This window comes from Rhagoletis pomonella, unplaced genomic scaffold, assembly GCF_013731165.1.
Source record: "Rhagoletis pomonella isolate Grant_MI unplaced genomic scaffold, Rhpom_1.0 Rhpom_scaffold_00008, whole genome shotgun sequence".
NCBI classification, from domain to species: domain Eukaryota; kingdom Metazoa; phylum Arthropoda; class Insecta; order Diptera; family Tephritidae; genus Rhagoletis; species Rhagoletis pomonella.
This window is the reverse complement of record NW_023458562.1, coordinates 43,741,035-43,766,079: the sequence shown is the minus strand read 5'-3', so window position 1 is coordinate 43,766,079 and position 25,045 is coordinate 43,741,035. Positions and strand designations below refer to the sequence as shown.

The window sequence follows — 25,045 nt, the reverse complement described above, 5'->3', positions numbered from 1 at the left end:
TTCATTTAGGTCTCTATTAATTTTCGATCGCTAGATATTTGCTTTTAAATATAAATTTTTTTTAGTTGAACTTTCACCTTGGAGTTCAAGGTCGGGAAACTGTTTTTGAAGAATCTGAATAATTTTCCCGTATTCACCAGTATTCGGGCTTTATAATGCCGTTTAGTTTGTGTCGCTATTTTGTCAATTTTTTCCCAAAACAGAACACAGTGTGCCGTTTTAAAAGACCCTAAGGCTTCTAACGCTGCCTGAATATTTTACATATATGTACATACATGGGCGTAGCCAGGTAGGAGCAGGGGGTGCTCGAGCCCCCTCTAACTTTCAAATTTTCCTTATATATATATAAAATAGTACCCTGAAATGCCAGCTTAATAGGGTCGAGGCCCCCCTTAAATTTCATTCTGGCTACGCCGATGTATACATAATATTTATTTTGGCCTCATTCGCTTCTACGATAAAATTCGCGAGCACAGACTTCGATTGCGAAGACCTCCGCCCAAAATATGGTTAGGTACAAGCCCATTGGCAGACTTTCCTGGAATCTTGGTCCAAGTACGCCATAAAGTATATATGGATGTTCGTATTGTATATTGGCAATAATAAGGGTATACGTTTGTACTGAGGAATCATGTTTGCGGCCGCCGTTATACGAACGCACCGGTGAAATATTCATGTAAAAAAAAATTGCTAAAATGTTTGGAGATACATATTTCATATTTTTCTCAAATAACTATTACTCGTAGTCCCGAAACCTACCCAAATCCAATCAAGCCTACCAACATACCAAATGGGAAAAAACCTACCAGTTTTGGAAGGAAAAGCCCATGTTTGGCAACACTGGTTATAAGTATCGTTCACTTGTGGTGGCTGTATTTGCAAGACAGCACGCTATGCGCTGGTGTTCAGTCAACCTCTAATTTCGTTTAGGTATCGATACTACTAAGCCAACGCCGCTGCTCAGTCATACAAAGCAGCAGTATTAATTGAGTATGAAACAGTTGACATTCAACCAATGCCAATCCCTATCAATCAAACTAAAAAAAAGTACTAAAATTAAAACGTTGATACTGAACGTTTTAAACATTGTCAAGGGTTAAAACATGTTTCGAGTGGGTTTCTGGGGTTGCTGATTACGAATCTGATTTTAAAAATTCAAAATGGTGGATCCAAAATGGCGACCAACTTAAAAAAATGATTGGGTTTGTTTGAAACTCTTAACCGCCATTTTGAATTTTGAAAATCTGACATCAGATTCGTAATCAGCAACCCCAGAAACCCACTGGAAACGTGTTTTAACCCTTGACAATGTTTAAAACGTTCACTATCGACGTTTTAATTTTAGTTTTTTTTTTTAATTTGATCGCCATATTGGATCCGCCATTTTGAATTTAAAAAAATTTACTTCAGATTCGTAATCAGCGACCCCAAAAACTCTCGAGTGCCGGGTTTAGAACAAATCCAATCATTTAAAAAAAGGACCGCCATTTTGGATCCGCCATTTTGAGTTTCGAAAAACTGACTTCAGACCCCTTATTAGCAACCCCAGAAAAAACATCGTTAAAGCTCCGAAAAGTAAAATCATTAAAAAAATTATCTCATTTATAAGATATATTATACACAAATGATATATTTCCTAATTTGTGTTTTAATTAAAACTGTTTTAATTCGGTCCGCTGGAATTGCAAATTGAAGATGTCGATGCTGATGCTGAGCTTTTCATATGTCCTATGTCACATAGGCTACGTGTTTTAAATGATTTTAAATAACCAGTATACTGCTGACTTCTCTAGAACTAGAATTATTAAATCAATTCCTGATTATATTTAATTACATACAAAACATTCAAAGAAATACTCCACGGATTTTCATTAAGAATTGCCATTTAATATTTTGCTATCCCGGGCATCAAACGGCAGCTAGTTTTGGTCTCGTTTGCTGAGTTAGAACCCCAATATCAACAAATTATATATATTTGAAACCTAGAAGTCAAGACGATTGGTACCCACTTTACTTTATTTGGAATTAGGGCTTTTTTGTTATTAAGCTAAGCCTTTTATTTTTGCCGGAAAAAATAAGTCAGATTTTAACCGTTATTGTTTGACTGAAAAAATAAAAATGAAATTATAACAGTAATTTTTTTTCCAAAAAAATAAAAGTGACAAAATAACTTTTTTCACGAAACCGATCGGTAGGGTCCCTGAGAATTACACGTAGAATCCTCCTATGCTATACGCTTACAGTTGAAAAAATCTCCCATACAAATTAACCGAACCTAATATACCTACATACATATATGTTTTTAATACTTACTATCGACACGGAGTCATTTGATACCCTGCAGAAAGTCATATGCTTTCCAGTGATCATGGTCTGTTCAACGCGCTTCGTAAAAAGTGGCTCAGACCATGGTAGCTGCTTTAAGTGGGACAGAAAAGTGCGATCATGAAACTCGACGGGATCCGAGATTATTAATTTATCTGGAATAAAAAAGGAAAATTTTGGTACAACATTATTAAGCTATTGATAAGTGTACTCATTTAAAAGCGCAAAACTCTCGCAAACTGGGAAACTGTGCAATTTTAAAACCTCGCAAATGAGTCAGAAAAAATACTAGTTTACATCTAGAATTTCCTGACTGAAACCGAACTAGTTCGAAAATGACCAGACTTGTACCAAGTACAAAACGATTTATTCAGGCCCTGTTTTATTTAACTTCGACAGTTTAATACAATAAAGTACACAAAATATTATAACTTTTATTATAACCTTTAAATCGAAAACGTATTCAGTTATACCAGTCCGGTTAAATAATGATTAATACTCATAATGATTATTAATTAAGGCATGTTTTTTTTTTGGATAACCGTTTAATGATCAAATACCGATATTACCACCTTTTTAATGATTTAGAATTAGTTACTTAAAAAAAAATGTTAATTAATTCATTAGTTTTAATTACATCATTATTTTGTTATTATTGATCATTTTCAATTATTTGTGACTTTTTAATTACACTATTAATATAATTATTTGATAAATTTCTATTATCAATGAACAAGCCAAGCTATAGACAAAAATTAAGAATATTTAATAACTGCTTGAATTAATTATTTATTTTATTCTTATCCATCTTATCTTATTTTATTCTTATCCAAATCTCAAATTTTAAACGATAATTATTATTTTTATAAATTTTAAAAAATAATAGACTGAAATGTGCAAAGTTAATGAATTTAATTTATTTTAATGAAAACTTTCATTTTTATTTTAGTTCACTCAAAAATTATCTAAAGAATTCATTTTATTTTTAACTAAAATGTTTTCTTTTGCATATTCCATATTATTAAAAAAGATAAAAATATAGTATTTATTGTACCGGAAACCTTTTCCTTTTAATAACACTTAATGAAAAATGAATTTAAATTTATATTCGAAAGTTTTAAATATCTATGTGTTTATTTTTTCTTTTAATTAATACTCAAAAAATTCAACACTAATTATTGGCAAATCTAAGGCTGCTAAATAAAAATGTGTTATATATTAAAGTGTACTTAAAAGTTTTATATTGCATATTCATGAATTCATTATATTTTTTTACTCCCAAATTAGTGGTTTTGGTCCATAATTAGACTAGTATTTTTCTGTCTATTTTGAACTAGTATGATACTGGTATATTTCTTACCGAAATCTGACAATTGCCATCTCGTAGGACATCCCCATGTTAAAAATACCAGTTGATTGCATGGAAAAAAGATAGTTGGCTGACTAGTTAGGCATGCGGTTCATACTAGTTGTGAGCTAGTTTACAACTAGTTCATTTGACCACAGGGCATTTGCACAAAAAGGGAAACTTTGTGCGGCAATTTTGTAGCGCAACTTTGCGCAGTGTGCTGTGCAACCCTCAATCAGCTATTTTGTTTACATTCATTTTGGTTTGTGCTCAACGCTTTTTCAAAATAACTGCGGTAAGACTTAAATATTTACTCAAATTTGAGTTTCAATTGTTCAACTTTATAAATTATAGTCAAATAACTAAATGTCAGAAATTGCATAAAATATAAAATTGTCCTCATGAAACACATGGCGCAAAGTTGCCCAATGCCCAAATATGAAACTTGCGCGTATATATAAGTACCCTTAATATTGTTCGATATCATTTCTAAGCATTGTATATAAATTCATACCGCACACCATATTAAAAAAAAAAAAAAACCAACACAACTCAAAATAACACGTTCGTCAGAAAATGCGAAAAACTATTTCGTAGCACATGCCAATCATGTGATCAAGGGAGACTTTACCTTAAGTTTTTCAACAAATTATAACATAAATTTGATCCAGCTTTTGTTTAAAGATAAATAAAAGCTCTGGGTACATTTTTAACACATAATTTCAAAAATACCAAATTTTGAGTTGTGTCACATTTGAAGGTCGTGTGCGGTATGTATATACATATGCACAAACAGGCAAAATACATTCGGACCAAATCCAAATACACCAGGTTAAACGCGACAAAGTATAATTTTATTCAAGCCTTTTCGGCTTTCATTCTCACAAAAAAAAACTCGATTATTTTATTATCTATTGGAATTACTTTCTGCCGGTTTCACAAAAGCAATGTAAGTCAAAAACGGTTTTTTTATTTGTTTTTAATATGGAAACTGACAGAAAAAAATAAATTTTCACTTAAACTTCTTTCGAGAAACCGGCTATCAGGCTATCTCTTCGCATTTGTTTTGCTTTTTTAATTATTATTTTTATTTACTTTTCATGTTTTATTTCAAGTTTATAATTAACACAAGGATATACTGTAGTTTTTAGTGCCACGAAAAACTCAAAATTAATTAAACAAATACATATCTAAAACCTTAACATCTGTATTAAAAACAATTAAGCACTTAAAGTAAAAAATTCATTTACAATAAATTAAAAATATATATTTGTTTTCCTTATTTTTTTTAATTTGGTTTATTCAGGGCTTTATTGGCAAACGAGATAAACGAGATTCACGGTACCCTGGAATCAATTTCAACCCGCAAGTTGCTTCCCTTCGCCGATTCCTGTTGCTACTATGTCGGGGGACCTCACTGAACATTTTCAAAAAAAGAGAACAAAATCCGTCGGGCGCTTTTTTTCTATGGTAACTTTTACTAATTCAAATATTACACAGGCCAACAAACATTTGAAAAAATTTTGTTTCCTAAAATGTTAACGCTGTTTTCGATAAAATCAGTTTTTGCTATTCAACAAATGACTATAAGTTACCATCAAGTCAAGGTGCACGAATGGTATTTTCAAGGATAGTAGTCGAGAGTTCTAGCTTTAGTTTAAGCCCAAGTGGAAGGTTCTATCACCTTTTGTTTTTTGCTAGGGCTTCTCAAATATTGCAAAAACGTGATTTTTTGATACTTTGACCACGATTTAACTGGAAACTTTATACTTACAGATTCGTAATCAGCACAAAAGAGGCTATCGAAAACAGCTTTAACATTTTAGGAAACAATTTTTTTTAAATTTTTGTTGGCCTGTGTAATATTTGAATTAGTAAAAGTTACCATAGAAAACAAGTAAGAAAGTCTAAGTTCGGACGGACCCGAACATTAAATACCCGGCGCAAATATTTAATATATGACTTTCACCTTTCCGAAAGCTACCGCTACATGGTAAGCAGGGGCGTATCAATTTTGAGTAAATTACAGTTTCAAGCAGTTCTGAAATTTACCGTTATATGAAAAGCGGCCTCAATTTTAGTCCGATTTCAATAATTTTCAACGTTTTGCTTTCATATGGGAAGCACAATAACCATACCGAGTTTGGTAGAAATTGGTAGAACGGTTACCGCGATACATATATGTGATTATAAGTAGGCGGTGCCAAGCCCATTTTCCGAAATTTTATCACATACGTATTTCTTGTTTAAGAATTGTTGCAAGCATCAATTTTGAATAAATTAGCTTTAATATTTACTGATTTATCGAAGATTTCGTATTTCTCCAAATTTACCGTTATGTGGGATTTTAAAAATTTTCTGCCATTTGGCATGTTGTACGAAGGCCAACAACTGTGCCAAGTTTGGAAGAAATTGGTGCAGCGGTTCCTAAGATATACACATGTAACCATAAGTGGGTGTGGCTACGCCCATTTTCCAAAAATTTATAATATTCTTATTTTTCGTCTAAAACTTATTGTTAATGTCAATTTTGATTGAATAATCTCCAGTAGTTACTAAAATATCGCGGTTTTCGTATTTCTGAAAATTACCGTTTTATTGGAAGTGGGCGTGGTGTATCCAATTTCGCCCATTTTCAATACTAACCTACCTTGGATAAATGGAAACCTACATACCAAATTTCGTTGAGATATCTCAATTTCTGCTCGAGTTATCGTGTACACGGACGGACGGACAGACGGACAGACAGACATGACTTAATCGACTTCTCTATTCATTCTGAGCATTTATGTATACATTTGTCTATATCTATCTCGATTCGTTTTGGCTGTTACAAATAACCGTTATGTGAACAAAATTAATATACCCTTGTGCACAAGTGCGCTCGGGTATAAAAAGCGCCCGACGGATTTTGCTCTCTTTTTATGGAAAATATTCAGTAAGGTCCCCCGAAATAGTAGCAACAGGAATCGGCGAAGGGAAGCAAATTGAGGGTTGAAATTGTTTCCAGGGTACCTTGATATGTAGCTCTTTAAAATTTTAAAATTTAAAATTTTTAAATTTTAGATTTTAAATTTTTAAAATTTAGCTTTCCTATTTGGCCGCAAAAATGTTTTGTATAAGGAGAACATTCTCTCTACGTCAACACTTGTGATTGGGGCATACTTTAAGCAAGCTAGTTAATTGGGATTGTAGCTATTAAGCTATCCCTTCACACCATTTGTACATTTGTACAGGTTTGTACATTTTGGCAGTCAGATAGTGGTGTTGTTGAGACATTTCAGTTCAGCTCAATAAAAGAATTTCCAGTTCCACTTCAGGTCGAAACCTAAAGTTTGTAATAGGACCAAAAGATACAGCATCCCCGATTCAGTAATTCATATTTTTTCGTTCCCCTCAGACTGACACATTCCGGGCAGACCAGAAATGGATTATTTTAACAGGAAGTCCGTTCAATAAAAAAGTTTCTGGCAAAAGTTATGGATTTTTTTCCGCAGAACCCGAATCTGTGGCACAAAAATCTAGGTCCTATTAAAAAAAATTAAATTCCAGTCAGTTCACCCCACATCCGAGCGAAATCGTACGTCGGTAATACGCAGGGCTGGAAAAAACATGTTCTTTTTTTCAAAAAGACAAATACATCGAGTTTTATTAAAAAAGAAAAAAAAAACATGTTAATAAAAGTTTCGTAAATGTTTTAATTTACATGACTTAAACATATTTAGATAAGTATTGTTTTAAACACTTTTAATAATTTAATACATTCGAAATTAGGGGTAGGTAGAAATCAAATCCATCGAAGAACTCATAAAATATCTATTTGAAATTAATAAAAATGTTAACCGTTAAAACGAACGTTATATAAATAAAAAAGTAGTCTTGTGTATTATTGAGATTGTGCTAGTTCTCAAAGTACCATCGCGAAATATACCTTATTCATTAATTTTCTATGTTTTCGTTTTGTTATTGGGGATTTTTGTAGTTTGGGAAATCCCCGAGTTCAGAGTTGCCATTGAAAGTGTCTACAATTTAACTCAAATGTATTCAGCCTTAGTATGAGTTTCTTTTTCTCCGAACCGGTTCACTCATCATTTCCGTGTATTCACAACGGGCGGATGAAAAAATTCGGACGACAAGGGGCATTATGTTGCAAATAAAACTTTTGAAAAGTACAAATCCTATTATATATATGATTGATGTTTTTTATATACGTTTTAAACGAGTTTAGAGCAAAATGTTTTAAAACGTGTTTTAAAGTATAGGTGGGTTTTCCGCATTTTTTAAAACAATTGTTTTAAACAAATGTTTTAAACATTGTCAACCCTGGTAATATGACCAAAAGATATAGCATTCCCGACTTGGAGATTTAACTTTTTCGTTTTCTAATAAATACATTTTTGTCCGTTTTAGCAGTCCAGGACAAGTTGACGTTTGAAGGCCATATAGGGGTTGAAAACGGCACTTCCGAGAAAAAAGTTTCAAACAAAAGTCACGTATTTTTATCCTCAGAATTCGAATCAGTGGTAAAACAGTGGTAATCAGTGTAACTAAACAGTGCAATGATTGAGTGAATATTTTGAAATGTTTTTAAACTCACTTAGCAATGATTCTTCATACAGCCGCTCCTCATCAGTCATATTAACAGGATTCTTCTTCGTTTTTGCATAAATAGTATTCGGTATATAGTCCAACACATTACTGCAATGGAAAGTAATAAACAAGTAAATAATCATGTCGCGCGCTTTCAAGTACACAATTTTTTTTTTTTTTGATATGCATACGCACCCATTGTAAAGGAATAAATTCTCAACGTCTGTCATGTTAAGCGAATAAAATTGATAAACACCAAACGTCTCGAAAAACTCTCGCACTGGTGTCATGCTGTAGCAGCCGGCCAAGTCAATGCGTGGATAGTAAGTGATAAAGGACAGACACATCTCCTGTTTGGTTGAGTAACCACCGAAGGTTGGATGTTTGCGGTTCATCGTCTGTAGGTAAATTTAGTGAAGTAAAGCGACAATAAATTATTCAATTTGTCTGTCAAAGAAGCTTCCATCTATGTATGTACCATCGACTGTTCGTGGGTAGTGGGTTGAAATGCTCACCTCATAAGCGCAGTCTGTAATAATGTAATCGCCCGGGAGTACGACGACTTCGTGTTCCAGTTGTCGCACCTGTTGGTAGTTATAATCGTAATTGTCGTCCTCGATTATACGTTCCAACTCCTTGCCGCCGCGCACATGGCGTAGTGCCATTTTGCGGCCGGCGTGGTGAGAGTGGAGTGTGCCGGATATGATTTTGATGCCGTCTGCAGGAAACATCTGCCGAGTAGATAAAATATAATAAGCTAGTATAAAGTAATTTGTGGTCTTTATAAAGGAGTTTGTTGTTGTTATCAGCCATTATGGCAGCAAGAAACTTTACCACGCTTGAACAGGATGGCCCACATATTCCAATGTTGCGGTAAAGCTTTTGGCCGGGTGGAATCAGTTGAGTGTCGGAGACTGAAACGCCAGAAATCATGATACCAGCATCGTTTTGTCGCAGCCGATTGGTGTAATGTATGCGAAAGCCGGAATGATCTACCACTGCGAGTTTAGGGTGAAAGTGAAAAATTGTATTTGCTCGTCACAGCATTTTCCGGAAAGAATTTACTCACTTTGTTGAGCCTGTGGATTGTCGTAATGTATTTCCAGCATGTAGTACTTAGCGCCTTGTTTTCCGCCCACAGGTATTCCGACATGATGCGGTAAAAATTGCCCTGTGAAAGAAGCGAAATGTGCAAATATTTAAATTGAAAAAGTATTACGTACACGTACAAACTTATACTCATATGTACATATACAGGGAGGTGTACGTAAATTTAAAAATTCTGTACTTCCAAGAAGCAATTAATTCGCATACTATACTATATGTGTACCCAGCAGGAACGACCTAACGTATTCTCCAAATACAATTACAAAATTGTCAATAAAAACCAACACATTTGCATATTAGCGATATCCATATGCCGTTCTTTGCGTTACATAACACGTTATTAATCGCATAATAATATTTGATTGAAAAGAGACCACTATATATAGGTTAATATAATAGCGAATTCCATATAAAAGAAAGAGAAAACTGCTCACACGTGAAACGATTATGCGTTAGATTTCTCCAGGATGTAAAATGATGGAAAGTTTTTGAATTTCTCACACAAACTTTTTGTAGCACTAGGCGTATATAACGCATTAGTTAACAGATAGGGTTCTTACTGGGTACCTTAAGTATATACTTATGTTTGTATTCGTACCTGTTGAGCCAATAGTCCAGACTGCCACTGGCGTGATGCAAGAGTCCCAGTCATGTGGGGTCAATAAATTACTGTTGCACACCGCGCCGCTACTCTTCACCCACACCTCCCAAGAGAGTGGATCCGAGCCTGGATATGATTTTGTCGAACATTCGAAGAGAGTCATGTGGTGTACAAGCGGTTTATTGGTGTTGCTGGCATAAAAAATGAAAGTGAAAAAATTGAGACAATAAATTTCCATTAAAGCAAAAGGAGAAAAAGTAAAAGTGGCACATCAATTGCATCAAGCGAATGATGTTTTACAGACTGCGCTTTTTAATGTTTGTTTTTTTCATCACATCGAGCTGGTTAAAATAGTATTTTTGTAATTTATTTACATTTCACGGTCGGCCTTGACCATTTAAGCGCCAAGATAATTCTGGCAACAATTTTGAAAGCTCTTACTGTCTTTCGAAAGACTAATTGAAAGATGTGCTAACGAGGAGGTGTTACGCGTTATGCGTAATTAAATAAGATCAAAAAAGTATTTTTGTTTTTAAAACAAAGCCATGAAATTAAAAGAAATTTAAATTAAAATAAAAGACAAAAATAAATAAAAATAAAAAAACATCCTTAAAGTTAAGTGAAATAAAACAAATATCATAATTAAAAAAGGAAATAAATAAAAAGATTCTAAAAATTAATTGAATAAATTCTTTTTTCTTTTTTAAACAAAAAAAAACTAAAAACTAAGAGCAAATTAAACTAAAAATATAAAATAAAAAAGTCCATAAAATTTAAATGAAATAAAACAAATATATTTTCCTTTTAAAACAGTAAAATTAAAAAAAACTGTATGAAAATTAAATTAACAAAAGAATAATAAAGTGAATTAAAAGAAAAAATAAAAAAATTCTAAAAATTAAATAAAGACATATTTTTTTTAACAATAAAATTAAAAAATTTGAAGAAAATTAAGCTAACGGCAGAAAAAAATTAATTGAAAGAAGAAAAAACAAGTTCCTAAAAATTAAATGAAATAGAAAAATATATTTTTCCTTTTAAAACAATAAAATATAAAACTAAATTTATATTTAAATATAATGTAAAAAAAGTAAATTTAACAAAAAGAAAAAAGTTGCGCTGCCCGAGGACTGGAACTCGGATCTCTTGAATTCCACGCCTGTGCTTTGCTCACTCGGCCACTCCCTGCAGTGAAAAATTATCAATTGTTAAAACTAACCTACTTATAGTTAGCTTTTTGGCGAGATTTCGATTAATACCTCACTTTTAATTAGCTATGACAAAACCAACTTAAAGTGAATTGTAAAGTCATGCAGGAGTCATGCAGACGCAATCGGGAGTTGGTTTTCTTTACAAGTTTCTATTAAATATCCTCATACAAAAATTACTTTCAATACACTTTTTTTCTGAACTTCGCAGATTCTTTTTCATATTCAGGACAAATAAAAGGAAGATCGAAATTTTATACTATCATTTTGAAGTTATGTCTGACGGTGTTCGAATATGGGGCCACCCAGAGCAGAATATGTAAACAAATATGAAATGTAATAAAATAAAGTAAATAAATAAGTAAATAAAAAAGTAAAAAAGCAAAAAAATATTTTGTTTTTCTTATTGATATTTTATGTCCAAAAGTAGTTAGTTACAAGTTAGTTGACATGTAATGCAGAGGTATCCAGGTCTGACTTTTTTGCGGCCATCGCCCCACAAAAGTAGTTAGCTTTTTTCGAACAAAATACACAGTTAATAGTTAGCACTAGTGTTCGCGTAAACAGACTAAAGTTAGGTATAAGCTAACGTCACTCCCTGCAGGGTTGCGACTGTTGGAGTGGTAACAAGTGCTTTCTCTTAAAATATTTTTTCATAACGGGTGGTGAATGAGTGAGCTTTTTTCTAAGACTTTTGTGCTTGGATAACAAAAGACTTTCGAACTATCTTGCCATCTGTCTTTCATTTGTCTTACGCAAGACTTTTTACTATCGTAGCCAGAATTGCCCTGCCTTAACATTAGCATTTTAGGTGTATAGTTGCTACGTAGCAATCTAAATAGCACACGTTGTGTTGTTTCAAAAGCAGATACCAAATTTGCACCTACTTAAAATGGTACAAATCGTTCATCTATTATATTAATAGCATAATTAAAGAGCATTCATTCTCCACTTCGTCTCTTCGCCAGCGTTCCGCTTAAAGGTGTTCTTACACGAGATGTACTTGCATGTGTGCATGCCACTTTTTACATATGGAAATGTCAACATATCGCGTAAAGGCAAATTAGATTTGCTTCTGTACAAAGCAAATGCATGTACATACGAAATAGAAATGTTTCTATTTTCATATAGAATCATCTGAGTTTAATTTATTTAGTTTTCGAAGAACGTATTTTTAAATAGTTAAATAAACACTGTGAATCTGACGGACATATGCTATTGCATGCGTATTGAAAAACTCACATTTACAGATGCAAATACATATCGTGTAAGAACACCTTAAGGAAGAAACTGGTAGTTGAGTGGATTGTGTGTATTTGCACAGAGAGCGCCAGAATGGCAACCCTTGCGTCAACGGAAACAACGAACGTTGGCCAACTCTTAACTTTTGACGCAAGATAAGATCCGCGAAAAGTAGAAAAGCACACTCCTGGTTTGATGCTAATCGGTACGTCAACTTCCCGTAAATTTATCAGAATTTATTTGACAAATAAGCGACTTTGAAAAAAAAAAAAAACTTTTTGAGGAAGCTTGCGATTAAGTCCTGATTGAGCATTTAACCAGACATGAAGCAAACGGCCTTAGTATTTATTAAGAAAAATACTCATATTTTTGCAGCTATGTGTCTGCTGCTACCTTTCACATCAAATGAAAACTAATCGGGGGGGTTCTTTAGTTATTACTTATAAGAATGGTTTTCTAGCCTAGCATTTTAAAAATCTCTGTTTTTCAATAATGTGGATGGGTTATTTCCAAACAAAGTGCCAGGTATTTTTCTTCCGTTTCGATATGGAGGCTATGCTCAAATGTTGTAGTTGTAAATTTTAGAGCTTCATGAAAACGCTTATTGCACAAGGACTGAACTAATGAAGCGATTTAAAAGAAAAAGGCGGCGTTTGAAAGATAAAATTCCAAACCTATCGACAGATACATTTTTGTAAGTAACCAATTCGGTTTCTGTCGTAGAAACAACGGTAGAAATTAAAGTGCTCTAGCAACTTATGATTTACAGATATAACGTTAATTTACGGGACATAGGTTCTTTGAAGCAATAGAAATATTAATATGTAAACATTTTATATAAATTCAATCAATATTGAGCATTTTAAGGCAAACATTTTCTGAAAAAATTTGCAAATTTTCTTTAATCAAAAATTCAAGTTTTTTCCTTTCGTTTGGTATATGGGAAGTATTGGTTGGATCTTCTAAGTATGTTTATTTTATTCAAATATATGAGCATAAATGCTTTTCTATACAAAATCTCTTCGTCATCTGCAGTCATCAGTTTGCAAACACGTGCTTGCTCTGAAAGTGAGAGAAGAGGACAAAACGTATGTTTGTGTAGGCATTTCGGCTTTTGAGTAACAGATGGCGCAATATAAATATAACCAAATCACAGGATATGTATGTAAATACATACATACGTACAAACATATGTTGATTGCAGTAAATGTGGATCTGTTTTTTCTTTAAGTAATCTATGTACATACATATGTACATATAATAATAAACGAAAATTTTTTCGTCATATCAGATCGGTACCGTTCGTTCGATTTTACAAAATGACGTATCAAATTAAAGGGATTGCTCTGTTGATGTACAATAACTTCTTATTTTTTCAAAAAGAGTTGCCACCTGATAAAAAAATTAAGTTGAAATTATTTTTAAGTTAAATCAATTATTACACTATAAAGTTCTGAACACATTGAAAACGACAAGCTACGGGCCACAGCTTCCAATTTGTAATCTTCATTATCTAAACGCTTTGTCGATGGCGACATGATTTTATTGAACGCGCGATAGAAAAATAGAAATAGATCTGGCCACAACCACAATCGTCGCGTAGCCCGGTCGTCGACAAAATATTTATCTACATAAGAATACGTCATGATTCAATAATACAAGGTTAGATAATTATTGACAGCTGCGGTTTGACACTCCCTTACAAAAGGTTGCATTTACGAAGGACAGAGAAAGGGCAAGAATGCAATCCCTTGTTGCGAAAATGGTAGTAGAAAAGTAGGCAAAGTAGGCAATTAGTAGTGAAATTCCTTTCGTAAATTCTAATGTATTTGCAGGAAATCTGGCATTTTAAACGAAATGTTGAACGTAATATTGATATATCTACGTGAATTACGTAATTTATATGCTATTTAGCCGTATAAAAACTGCAAAATGACTCAAAATTAAAATAAGACTACTATGCGATTGATGTAAACATCCAATGCTTATGTTTTCATCAGTTAAATATGCTTCATATGCATATACAAATAAACATATTGCACAAAAGCTTATACTTTTATTTCGAACCAAAGCTACACTGTTTCCATGTAAATTTGCAAAGAAGCAACACAGTGCCACTGCTAAGGGAGCGGTGCGAGAGAGACAACTGGCAGTTTATCGAACCTTGTATTATTGAATCATGAGAATACGTGTTACAATAATTTGACAGCTGTGGTCCGTAGCTTGTCGTTTTCACTGTGTTCGGGCTATGAGTATCGATCGAAATGGTTTTAAACATGCCTTATTTCTTAATGATATGTTTCAAAAAGCAAGTTCGACTTAAAAAGGGCAGACAATTGGTAGGTATATCCTGATATGAACGTCAGACGAAAGAGGTTAGAGTTAGATTCAACTTTAAAGTTAGATTCAATATAAGCAACAGGTTAAATAAATTAATTCAATATAAATATAAATCGAAATGAAGAACCTTTATTTCCAAACAGCATGTATTAATTTTATAATTCAATTCAATTTGAATTAAAAGTATTAGATAATTTAAGTATGTATCACAATACAAGTGTCAGACGACAAAGGTTTATCGAGGTTTTGGTTTAAAAATATCTTAAACAGGATTGCAACCTATTTGAAAAGTCGAATTAAATTCAATTATATGAAATATTGAAATATTGTCCTCAAACAAACTAGTATTAAGAAATATTTAGTTTGAGCATTTATAACATTAAAGAGGGTTTCCACCTGTGTAAAAAGTTAAACTAAAATTATTTAATAAGTCAAATGAATTATTAAAGTACATATGGGTATAAATTGACATGGGTTAAAAATGTTTCTTTCTAAACTTTATTTAAGAATTAAGGCAATTAGATACACAATTTAAATATGTATAGCAATATGTGTGTCAGTCGAAGAAGTTTTAACAAGGTTTCTGTTTTAAAATATTTTGAATTGAGTCGCCACCTTTTTTAAAATTAGAATTAGCATAAGTCAAATGAAATATTAAACGAAGGTGGTAAGATGTCCTTAGTTTTAATATTTGGAATACTAAAAAGGGTTGCCACCTGTTTCAGAAGGAAAACTCAAATTCTTTAATAAGTTAAAGAAATTATTGAAAATATGGGTATCAAATGAACTTAATTCATCAGGCACATGAAATATGAGGTATCGCAATATCAGACGCAAGAGATAGAGAAGAGAGCTGTTCCAGAATTCTTAGCTAACTTATACGAAGATAATGCGAAGACGAGCACGAACACGAAGAAGAATACTAATACGGGGACCCAGGCTAGTATAAAATATAATACAAATTTCTTATGAATCGAAGTAGTGATACACGTCACGGCATATATCTATTTATAAGCTGATGGTACATATCGTCGTTTAAAGTACAAAACCGCGTAACTGGCATTAGCTGCCAAAAATTGGATTTGCTCACACAAGCTCTTGGCTCAATCCTTATCCATTCGTCCTGAAGTATACTGGCCAGGTATGCGATTGCTTTATAAAAAAGAGAACCATTTTGAAATATGAGTATTTTTACCCTCTAGAAGATAATTTACATAATTCACATACGCGTTTTTGCATTATCTTGATACGCGGATTTGCATTTTGTTGATACGCGGTTTTGTACTTTAAACGACGATATGGTTGAAGTTAATGTGGATCTGCTTCTCTATTGCTAAGTATTAATATTTTGCAATGCACATTGGTTTATTAAATTCAATTCAATACAATCAAAACGAATATTTCATGTATATCATGTATTCTACGTTTAAGTTTAGCGGCTGTGGCTCCAACACAGCCCGCAGGTCAAGACGAAGGCGCTGGCCTGATCATTTTTTTGAGGATTGATAGATTTATCCTCTGAAATCGGGTACTGACGTGAAAATTTGGGCAGAATGCGAGACTGCTTTTAGCCTCTTCAAAAATATATATTTTTCTTATTTTTGCATTTTTGTAAAATATTTTCAAGAATGCCAAATATTTAGCCTTACTTATATTCTTAGTGTTTGTGCATAGAGGACACAGAGAAGGTTGCATTTTTCGGTAGAAACGAAATGGCATTAAAAACACAAAATAATTGCTTTTTTTTGTTATTTCTTATGTCATTCGATCAATAACTTCTTGGGCTTCTTAACTGCAATGCACTTATGCAAGCAAAACATCTAATAAATATTAATATCACGACAATATTATAACAGGCAAAAATAGAATAAAACAAAAAAAAAGTACGTGCTCCTGGGCCACACTGAAGAAGTGCTACTTACGTTACGTATCTCTTTTTTTCTCATAACCAATATACATAAATATGTACATACATACATTCATCTGCTTTTGCTTAAGGTTATGTTTTTGTCTCCTTTCTATGTAGATCCCTACCTCTACCTCTACTCCTGTTCGTTCTAACTACATTTATTTTATTCTGTTTTCCTTTATCTTCATTTTTATTTTTACACTCATATCGATAACAAAATCGATAGTAACATCCAACAAAATATCGATAACAAAACCGATAAAAATATCGATAATAAAATCGATAAATATCGGTAACAAAATCGATAAATATCGACAACAAAAGCGACAAATATCGATAAAAAAAGCACTTTGGTTGAAAATGACCCAGATGCATATCGTCGTTTAAAGTACAAAATCGCGAATCGTCATTCTGCAAAACCGCGTAACCCACATTTGTTTCCAAAAATTGTATTTGCTGACACAAGCTCTTGGCTCAATCCTTATCCCTTTGTCTTGAAATATACCAGCCAGAAATGCGATTGCTTTATAAAAAAGAGAACCATTTGGAAATATGAGTGTTTTTACTCTCTAGAAAATAATTTATGCAACCTCACATACGCGGTTTTGCATTATCTTGATACGCGGATTCGTACTTTAAACGACGATATGTACGTACATACGACATATTTACGCTACTCTTGTTCTCAAGGCCTCATAAACTGTATTGTATTTATTACATTATGAAAGTACTCGGTACGGCTTTCAAAAAGAGAAAGCATACCCACATACTTATGGACATACAGGACATACATACATATCTGTGCTTATGCATTTTATTCGGTATTGCATAAAGATTTAAGTATGCCCTCGTGCTTATACATATTTGTGCATAATATGTATTAGGGTGTTCGATTATTCGCCGTTTTTTCGAAACCCGACTTTCGAGTTATTCGAAAAATGACAGTTAAAAAAAAACGGTTACTCATTTTCATATAAAGAAAAAAAAAAAAACGTTTAAGCCGGTTTTATTTTAGACTAGATCGCCCTTACCCGCTTCGCTGAGTGCATGATATTTCTGCGTGATATATTATGTGTATTTTCAATAACACTCAAATTACCCTGCTATACATATGTAGCTTAGAAATAAAGCCTTTTGGAGACTCTTTCGATTAATATCTAATAACTCATTTAATTACAATATAATTGTATTTGAATTTACTTTTAAAGCAGCAGCCCTCTTTAAATACCTCAGCATGTTCATGCTGATCATTTCAAAACACATTAGCTTGATAATAATTAATTTAAATTTGACTTTTAAAAAAAGGTGGCAACCCATTTAAAAATATTTTCCAACGAAAACCTTATTCTGGGTTATCGCTGAAACCATTCGTAAAAACTACGAAAATACGATCACTGAATCCGACTTGCTATGAACGCATGCATTCAAAGTATATGCTTCGTTCGTATCTATTCACATTTAGTGATAGCATTTCCGTAGATTTCGCGAAAATTTGGACTACGACGGATTCAGTGGTAGCTCTGATTAAACCCCTATTTTCCGACACCGATATTGTGAACATATTCAAATTGCCTAATTCCCTTAACTCAAGTGACATTTGATTTTGTTAACAGGTGGCAACCTTCCTACATTAGTTAAGAACTTAAACCCCTTTCAAAAACATTTCGATTGGTACCCATATTTTAGTAATTTAATTAAATTAATTGATTTTAATTTTTAAACGGGTGGCAACCATTGTAAAACAACTCAATACTTTTGTAAATATTCAATCTGCAGGTTTCCTAATAATCTTTCGTATGACACCCATATTTTAATTTTTCAGACTTTTCAAACAGGTGGCAATCCTTTTCAAACAACTTTTTTTAAAGCCTCTTGGCATCCATTTTTTAAACATAATTTTCAAATAAATAATTCCCTTACTTCAAGTTGAATTTGATTTTTTAAACAAGCGGCAGCCCTCCTCTATGACTATGGAAGTGATTTAATATATCTCCGTACAAAGCTCCAGAACTATATCAAAAATATTTCGTGAGATATGCAGTATGTAAAAATTACGTTTGTATGGGGAGGTGCCACGCCTAAAGTTGCCTACGCACTGTGCTAAGTTCGCCTTGTAAATTATCGTTGCTTTTTTCCAACTTTTTCATTTGTTAAGCCAACACAATCAACCGCAGCCATTCTGCTGCAATTCACACTTGATCATGTGGTTGTTGGTTATGTTGGTTTTTGTTAATAATTCTAGTATGGGACCACCGTTGAGCAACCACCTTTAGAAATCGATTCACGTGATGCAAAGTTATGTGGTAACATATATAAAAAAAATAATCCGACGAATTTATAACCTCATTTTCTTTAAGTCGGTTGAAAATTAGATGAAACTCGGTTTATTCGATTGTAAAAATCCGATTTACTCTGTATTCGAAAAATCAAGATGTCAAAAAAAAAAAAAAACGCTTAAAAATATTCAACAAACCGGTTGAAACCGGTTTGGATAAACCGAGTCAATTACCCTAATACATATGTATGGAAGTGTACAGTATATCAGCTGCTGTGGCCGAGTGGTTAAAGGTGCCTACTAAATACCACGTGGGGCCTGGGTTCCATCGAAATTAGAAAACGTTTTGTTTCTCCCTTTAAAAAGCTTTTCATAAATCCGTTTGTGTTTCCATATCAGGATGCTCACCACAAACACCTAGAAAAAATGTGAGCGCCAAAATATTACTATTATTATTTATTTTTGTTTTTATTTTTTATTTTTTTATTTATTTATGTACAGCTCGTGACCCAAATTATGTGGCCACCGGAAGGAGTGTGTTTCCTTTAATTACACTGGTCTACAAATTTCAACTTTTTTTCTGCGAATAAGACGGGACCTGGTGTTTCTGAACGGATTTTTCGTGCTGAACACGAATCCGGGGTCAAAAATGTCCCATCACGTCACGTTTTCGAGAAAAAAGACACAAATACACCCCCTGATCTAAGGGTGCATGCGATTAATTCGGCATAGGGCTCATTCGAAAGGGCACGATTTAGCCTTTAATTTCTGACATATACAAAGTTTGTAGCACGTCAGGGTTCAGCTCTACAATTTTTCAAAAATGGCCAAAAACGCTGTTTTTAGGGGTTTCAACCCCTTTTTTCTCGAAAACGTGACGTGATGGGAAGTTTTGGACCCCAGATTCGTGTTCAGCACGAAAAATCCGTTCGGAAACACCAGGTCCCGTCTTATTCGCAAAACCCTTGTAGACCAGTGTTATCGACATATCTATATATCTATGACAATTACATTGGTTTGATAATTACATTTTATTTGAGAAATTTGGCATTAGAAATATTATTAGATCGCCCTATCTCAGCAAATGGTTCAAAAAACGCCCTATCTTATCTGTCGATATATTGAATTTGCACAGGGATAGGACGCTCTTGAACCATTTTCTGAGTTAGTGCGTTCTTCAACCAAATTCTGAAATAGGGCGTTCTTAAAAAATTTGCTGACATAGGGCGGTTTCAAACCAGTTGGAACGATGCTTTTTATTGTTTATTTGATATAGCGATAAGAAAACATTTCTACAGATTCATTTTCAAATATTTTATAAAGATTCGCGTATGCTTCAAGACGGAGAAGTTCATTTGAAAATGTGGATTCTATATTACGGTAGGGGAAAATTCTGTCACTGGATGCTGGGTGTTTTTGAGCCAATGGGTCATAAGGGAATGTTTGCTGATCTGACACGAACAGATCTATAGTCGCGCATTGTAGACAATCTTAAAGCTGTTTCTTCGTGTGTCTCGCACGCATTTTTTTTTTGGACTCTAGCTTGTAAATAAGTTAACTTAAAATCGATTGATAATTTTCGCGGGCGATTGAGCAATTAAATAAAAGCTTGCAAAAACCTATAGATGAGTATTTCTTTTGCAAAGATTTTTTGCAACGCCAGAAAAAAAATGAATGTGGCAAAAAACGTTCTTTACGATTCTAAAAAAAATTTGATGACAAAAACTTTTAGGCATTTCGAATTTTTAAAACTAATTCTGTCGTAATCGTCGGGCCCATTCTTAAATGCGCCCCTGTATGTGCATACATATACACGTGTATAGCAACTAACAAATGCTGTGCTATTTTATTATGTATCTGCGTCAGCGGACTCGACTTCAAAGGAATATCCTTTCACTTTGGCATTGCCTGTGATTGACACTTCATAATTAGGTTGAGTGACTTGTTGGGTTTCGCGAGTTAACTTGCTATAAATCGCAGAAATTTCGTATAGTGACCCAACAGGGAAGTCTAGAGGTTGCAAACCAATTGTATAATTAGTTTGATTACTAAAGTAAATCAAAGGCGTAAAAATAGAGGTTATTTTCTTAATGGCGGTTTTATTAGTAATAGAAAAAGATTTTGTGCAAAGAAATTTGTTGACGAATCTTCAGCGGAGGTTGTTCCAAGAATCAGAAACAGAGGTCTATGTACAGTTTAAACCAGCATATGGTTCTTGTGAGAACCCCTTCTACGCTATGAATTTTTTTATTTTTTGGTGTGAAATAACACAAATAATGCCACCAGTGCGTAATTGCGAAAGGAGGAGAGGGGGCGGGGGACTCGACGTCGAACGCGGCGCGGGGTGGCGCGCGAACGCGGACCGCCGCAACGCTGGGCACTTTGAAAATTGTATACGTACAGTCTAACCATACATATAACTTGTTCAGGTACTGCTTTTTGTATTGTTTAAAAGTTGGTATTATTGCTCCACGAGAAATGAAATAAAGCAAATTTGTGTTATTTTACATCCAATTGGAAAATAACACAAATTTGCGTTATTGCCGTTTGTGTTATTTTACCCCCGCCCCCCGTTCCTATGAGCCTAGATTTTCTTTTCGGTACTTTTATATCAGTGCGCTCAGGGGTAAGAACGTACTTATGATTGTTTTAAAATTATACTTATCAAACAATTTAAATAACATGTAGATACATATTTATAATTGTGCGTATATATATATACATTAAAACATACATACTTATCACACATCGTTTGTGTAATCATAAAAATGTACAAGGGTCGTTCTTTTAAAAATCGTACACCTGTTTTAGTTCTGCATTTTAGATTCGGCTTAAATTTTCTTCATAAGTTGTATGCACTAAAAGTGGTTATACTTGTATCATTAATTCATTAAAAAAAATTATTTTCAGAGATATGAAGGTTTTGAGTGTGGGTGATTTGATTACTTACCGAAATTTGGCTTATTAAAAATTCAATATCTTTGCTTCTAGTAATCGTATCGTACCCATTTTTAACAACGCTTTTATCAACTTGCAATTTTGTGTGTCCAGACTAAAAACTTTTTACCACGCTTTTATAAATGGACTAAAAGTTAGAAAATAATATTTCTCAGTCCCAAAGAATTTGTTTTGATAACTTTTGATTTTGAAATTTTAGCAAACGTCATTATAAACAGTTTATGAGATTGAAAATGAAAATCATGTAATATACCTGAATTGTTATGAAGTGTACTAAATATATAAATGTATGTACAAATGTAACGACCGCTTAAAGTCGATCTCAAATTTGTACTTTCACGGTAGAAATTTTGGGTCTATGTTATGTAGTTTGACCATTTATAAAAGCGTGGTATATTAAAAAGTTTATTTTTATTTTATGTTTTTTATTTTGAAGTTTGATATATTTGCGTACAATTATTATGAAAAGGAAAAACTATATACATACGTGTGTATGTATAACACGCTATATTTGTACCCAGGCGCACTTGTGCACAAGGCTATTATTACTTTGTTCACATAACGGTTGTTTGTAACAGCCAAAACGAATCGAGATAGATATAGATAAATGTATACATAAATGATCAGAATGAAAAGGAAAGTCGGTTAAGCCATGTATGTCTGTCTGACCGTCCGTGTACACGATAACTCGGGCAAAAATTGAGATGTAGTAGTAGTAGTTGTAGTAGTAGTAGTAGTATGATTTATTAGTAGCATTCAGATACTCTTGAGGGTTTCACAAAGGTGTCGTAAGTGTCGTGTTGTTGTATGTCGTAAACTTTAAAAGCCTTAATAAATGCTTAGAGAACTTGAAACGACAACCAACTATTATTTAACACTGCAAAAATTCATAACATGACTTTGATGATACTTTAAGAACCCCTTTAATATATTTTTAGGCCTTTAAAGTTTACGACATACAACAATACCCCATCTGTTAACAATATTTTGGTTATATTCGCAATTTATCTTAATTAAAGATTTAATACAAACAATACATTTTTGTTTAAACAACTTGATATTTCTTTCGTCATGCGGAAGTCTATTATAAGGCTGGAGTCCTTTTTAAGATATAGAATCCTGTGCAGCCGCTGTTCTTTGCAAATCCAGTCTAAAATCGTCTGCATTACGCAGTCGTCGAAATTGTTGCATATCCCTGACATACGTGACATCTTCAGTCAAATATTGTGGACCTCTGTAGTTCTTGAATTTAAAAATTAGTAGTAGTGTACACATTTTAAATCATTGGTGTATGGAGTGTATCGATTACATTTTAGTATACATCTCATACCTTAATTTTGGAGCTTTTCGAGCCTGTCTATTTGCATCGCGTTACCACATGTATACATAATTGAGGCACAGTACTCAAAATGGGGTTTTATTATTACGTTATATATGTATATTAATTGCTCGTATGGTGTAAATTTTACTATGTATTCTCTTTAGGAAGGCGATTTTTTTACTAATGTAGTCAATGTGGCAGAAAGAGAGGGAGCTTCGGTGGGACCACTTCGACTTATTCGGTTTAAGGGCTCACTGAAGTCTGCAGCGTCTGTTTACCAGTAGGAGCGGCTGTAAGCGGGTTGCCCTCGTAAGAACAAAAGCTGACATAACCGCTATCCAAGAAATGCATTGGACGGGGCAAGGCAAGCAATGCTTTCTAAATGTATGCTTTAATATCGATACTGAATTAAAAAACGTGCTTAACTGTTTAAGCATAATATTTAGGTAAATGTTAATACAGGGATGAAGGCAAGGTGGAATATGTAGATGAAGAAAGGGATAAAGGAGAAGATTTAAATAAAAGCAAAGCAACCTAAAAATTAAGACGGACGGTAAATTTAAATATTTCATATAATGCCAAAGGGTGTGAACATGGGGATCAAGAAAAGAATGAAGATAGAGATCAGGATAAAGGTAAAAGGAAAAGGAAGTAAAGGAAAAGGTGAAAATTAAAAGATAAATATAAAAATAAAAATAAACACGAAAATAAAATAATATAAAACCTATAGAGACAAGGATAGAGATAGAGAAAGTTATATAGATAAATATAGACAAAGAAAGACCCAGACGATAATTTAGGTAGGCCTTCTTAAGTAAAACCATTCTAAGAGGCCTACCCAAGAAGATCTGAATAAAGCGCTTCCTTGCATGCCTTGTAGAAGGGCTTATCCATTTACAATTTACGCGAATGCATCACAAATGAGTTTCAGTAAATATTTTAAGTTGCAATAACACATATTTGATATAAACCTTAACAGAAAAGAAGCAACTTTAAAAGAACTCCTTCAAAAGGCCTTCTGAAGTGTGCCCTATAGAAGCCTTTTGGAAGGCCTTCCATGGGTAGCGAAAGAAGAAGCCCTTCAATTTGTGCCACTCCATACAAAAAAGAAAGGAGAAAGGAATGTAGAGTGGACGGCCTCTTGACTCTCAGGAAGGCCTTTTGGAAGGGCTTTTAACTCCTGAAATTATCTACTGGGGAGATAAAACTGACGAATGAGATATATTATATTGTTATGTTTTAGTGTGCTGCGTTATGTTATGTTGTTATGATATGTTATGTTATGTTATGTTAAGTATATTGTTGTTATGCTATATTGTATTATGGTATTTTATGTTATAAAATATTATGTTATGTTATGCTATGTTTTGTTATACATATCATGTTTGCTTTTGCTATGTTATGTTTTGTTGTTCAACTCAATTCACTAGAGCTTACTACAAATCCCCTAAACTCGCCTTATCTCACCTAAACTAACCTCACATCAACTCCCCTCAGTTCACCTCACCCCAACTCACGTCATTTGGTTTCAACTCAACCCCTAATTACACTTCACCTCAACTCATCTCATCTCAGCTCAACTCCAAAAAACTATTGAAATTCTACTTAATATACTAATTTTCAACAATTTGGATCCAATATTTACAGAAATATCACAGTTTTTGCATTTTTCGAAAATACCGTTATAAGAGAAGGGGCGTGGTTACAGTCCGATTTCGCCCATTTTCAATAGCGACCTACCTTGGATAAAGGGCAACCTCGAGTTATCGTGTACACTGCCAGACGGACGGACGGACAGACAGACATGGCTTAATCGACTCC

At 33.4% G+C, this 25,045-nt stretch overlaps 1 protein-coding gene across 1 annotated transcript in view; it reads right to left on the bottom strand.

Moving 5' to 3' along the window:
• Positions 1-25,045, bottom strand: part of LOC118745308 (MOXD1 homolog 1-like) — a 113,328-nt gene that overhangs the window by 11,819 nt on the left and 76,464 nt on the right. Inside the window, exons 6-12 of the mRNA XM_036478832.1 lie at positions 9,969-10,162; positions 9,333-9,434; positions 9,098-9,261; positions 8,779-8,994; positions 8,459-8,661; positions 8,271-8,371; positions 2,314-2,480 (exon numbers count right to left, since the gene is read on the bottom strand). Of these exons, the coding sequence (XP_036334725.1) occupies positions 2,314-2,480; positions 8,271-8,371; positions 8,459-8,661; positions 8,779-8,994; positions 9,098-9,261; positions 9,333-9,434; positions 9,969-10,162 (1,147 nt within the window). The remainder of the gene's footprint in view (positions 1-2,313; positions 2,481-8,270; positions 8,372-8,458; positions 8,662-8,778; positions 8,995-9,097; positions 9,262-9,332; positions 9,435-9,968; positions 10,163-25,045) is intronic.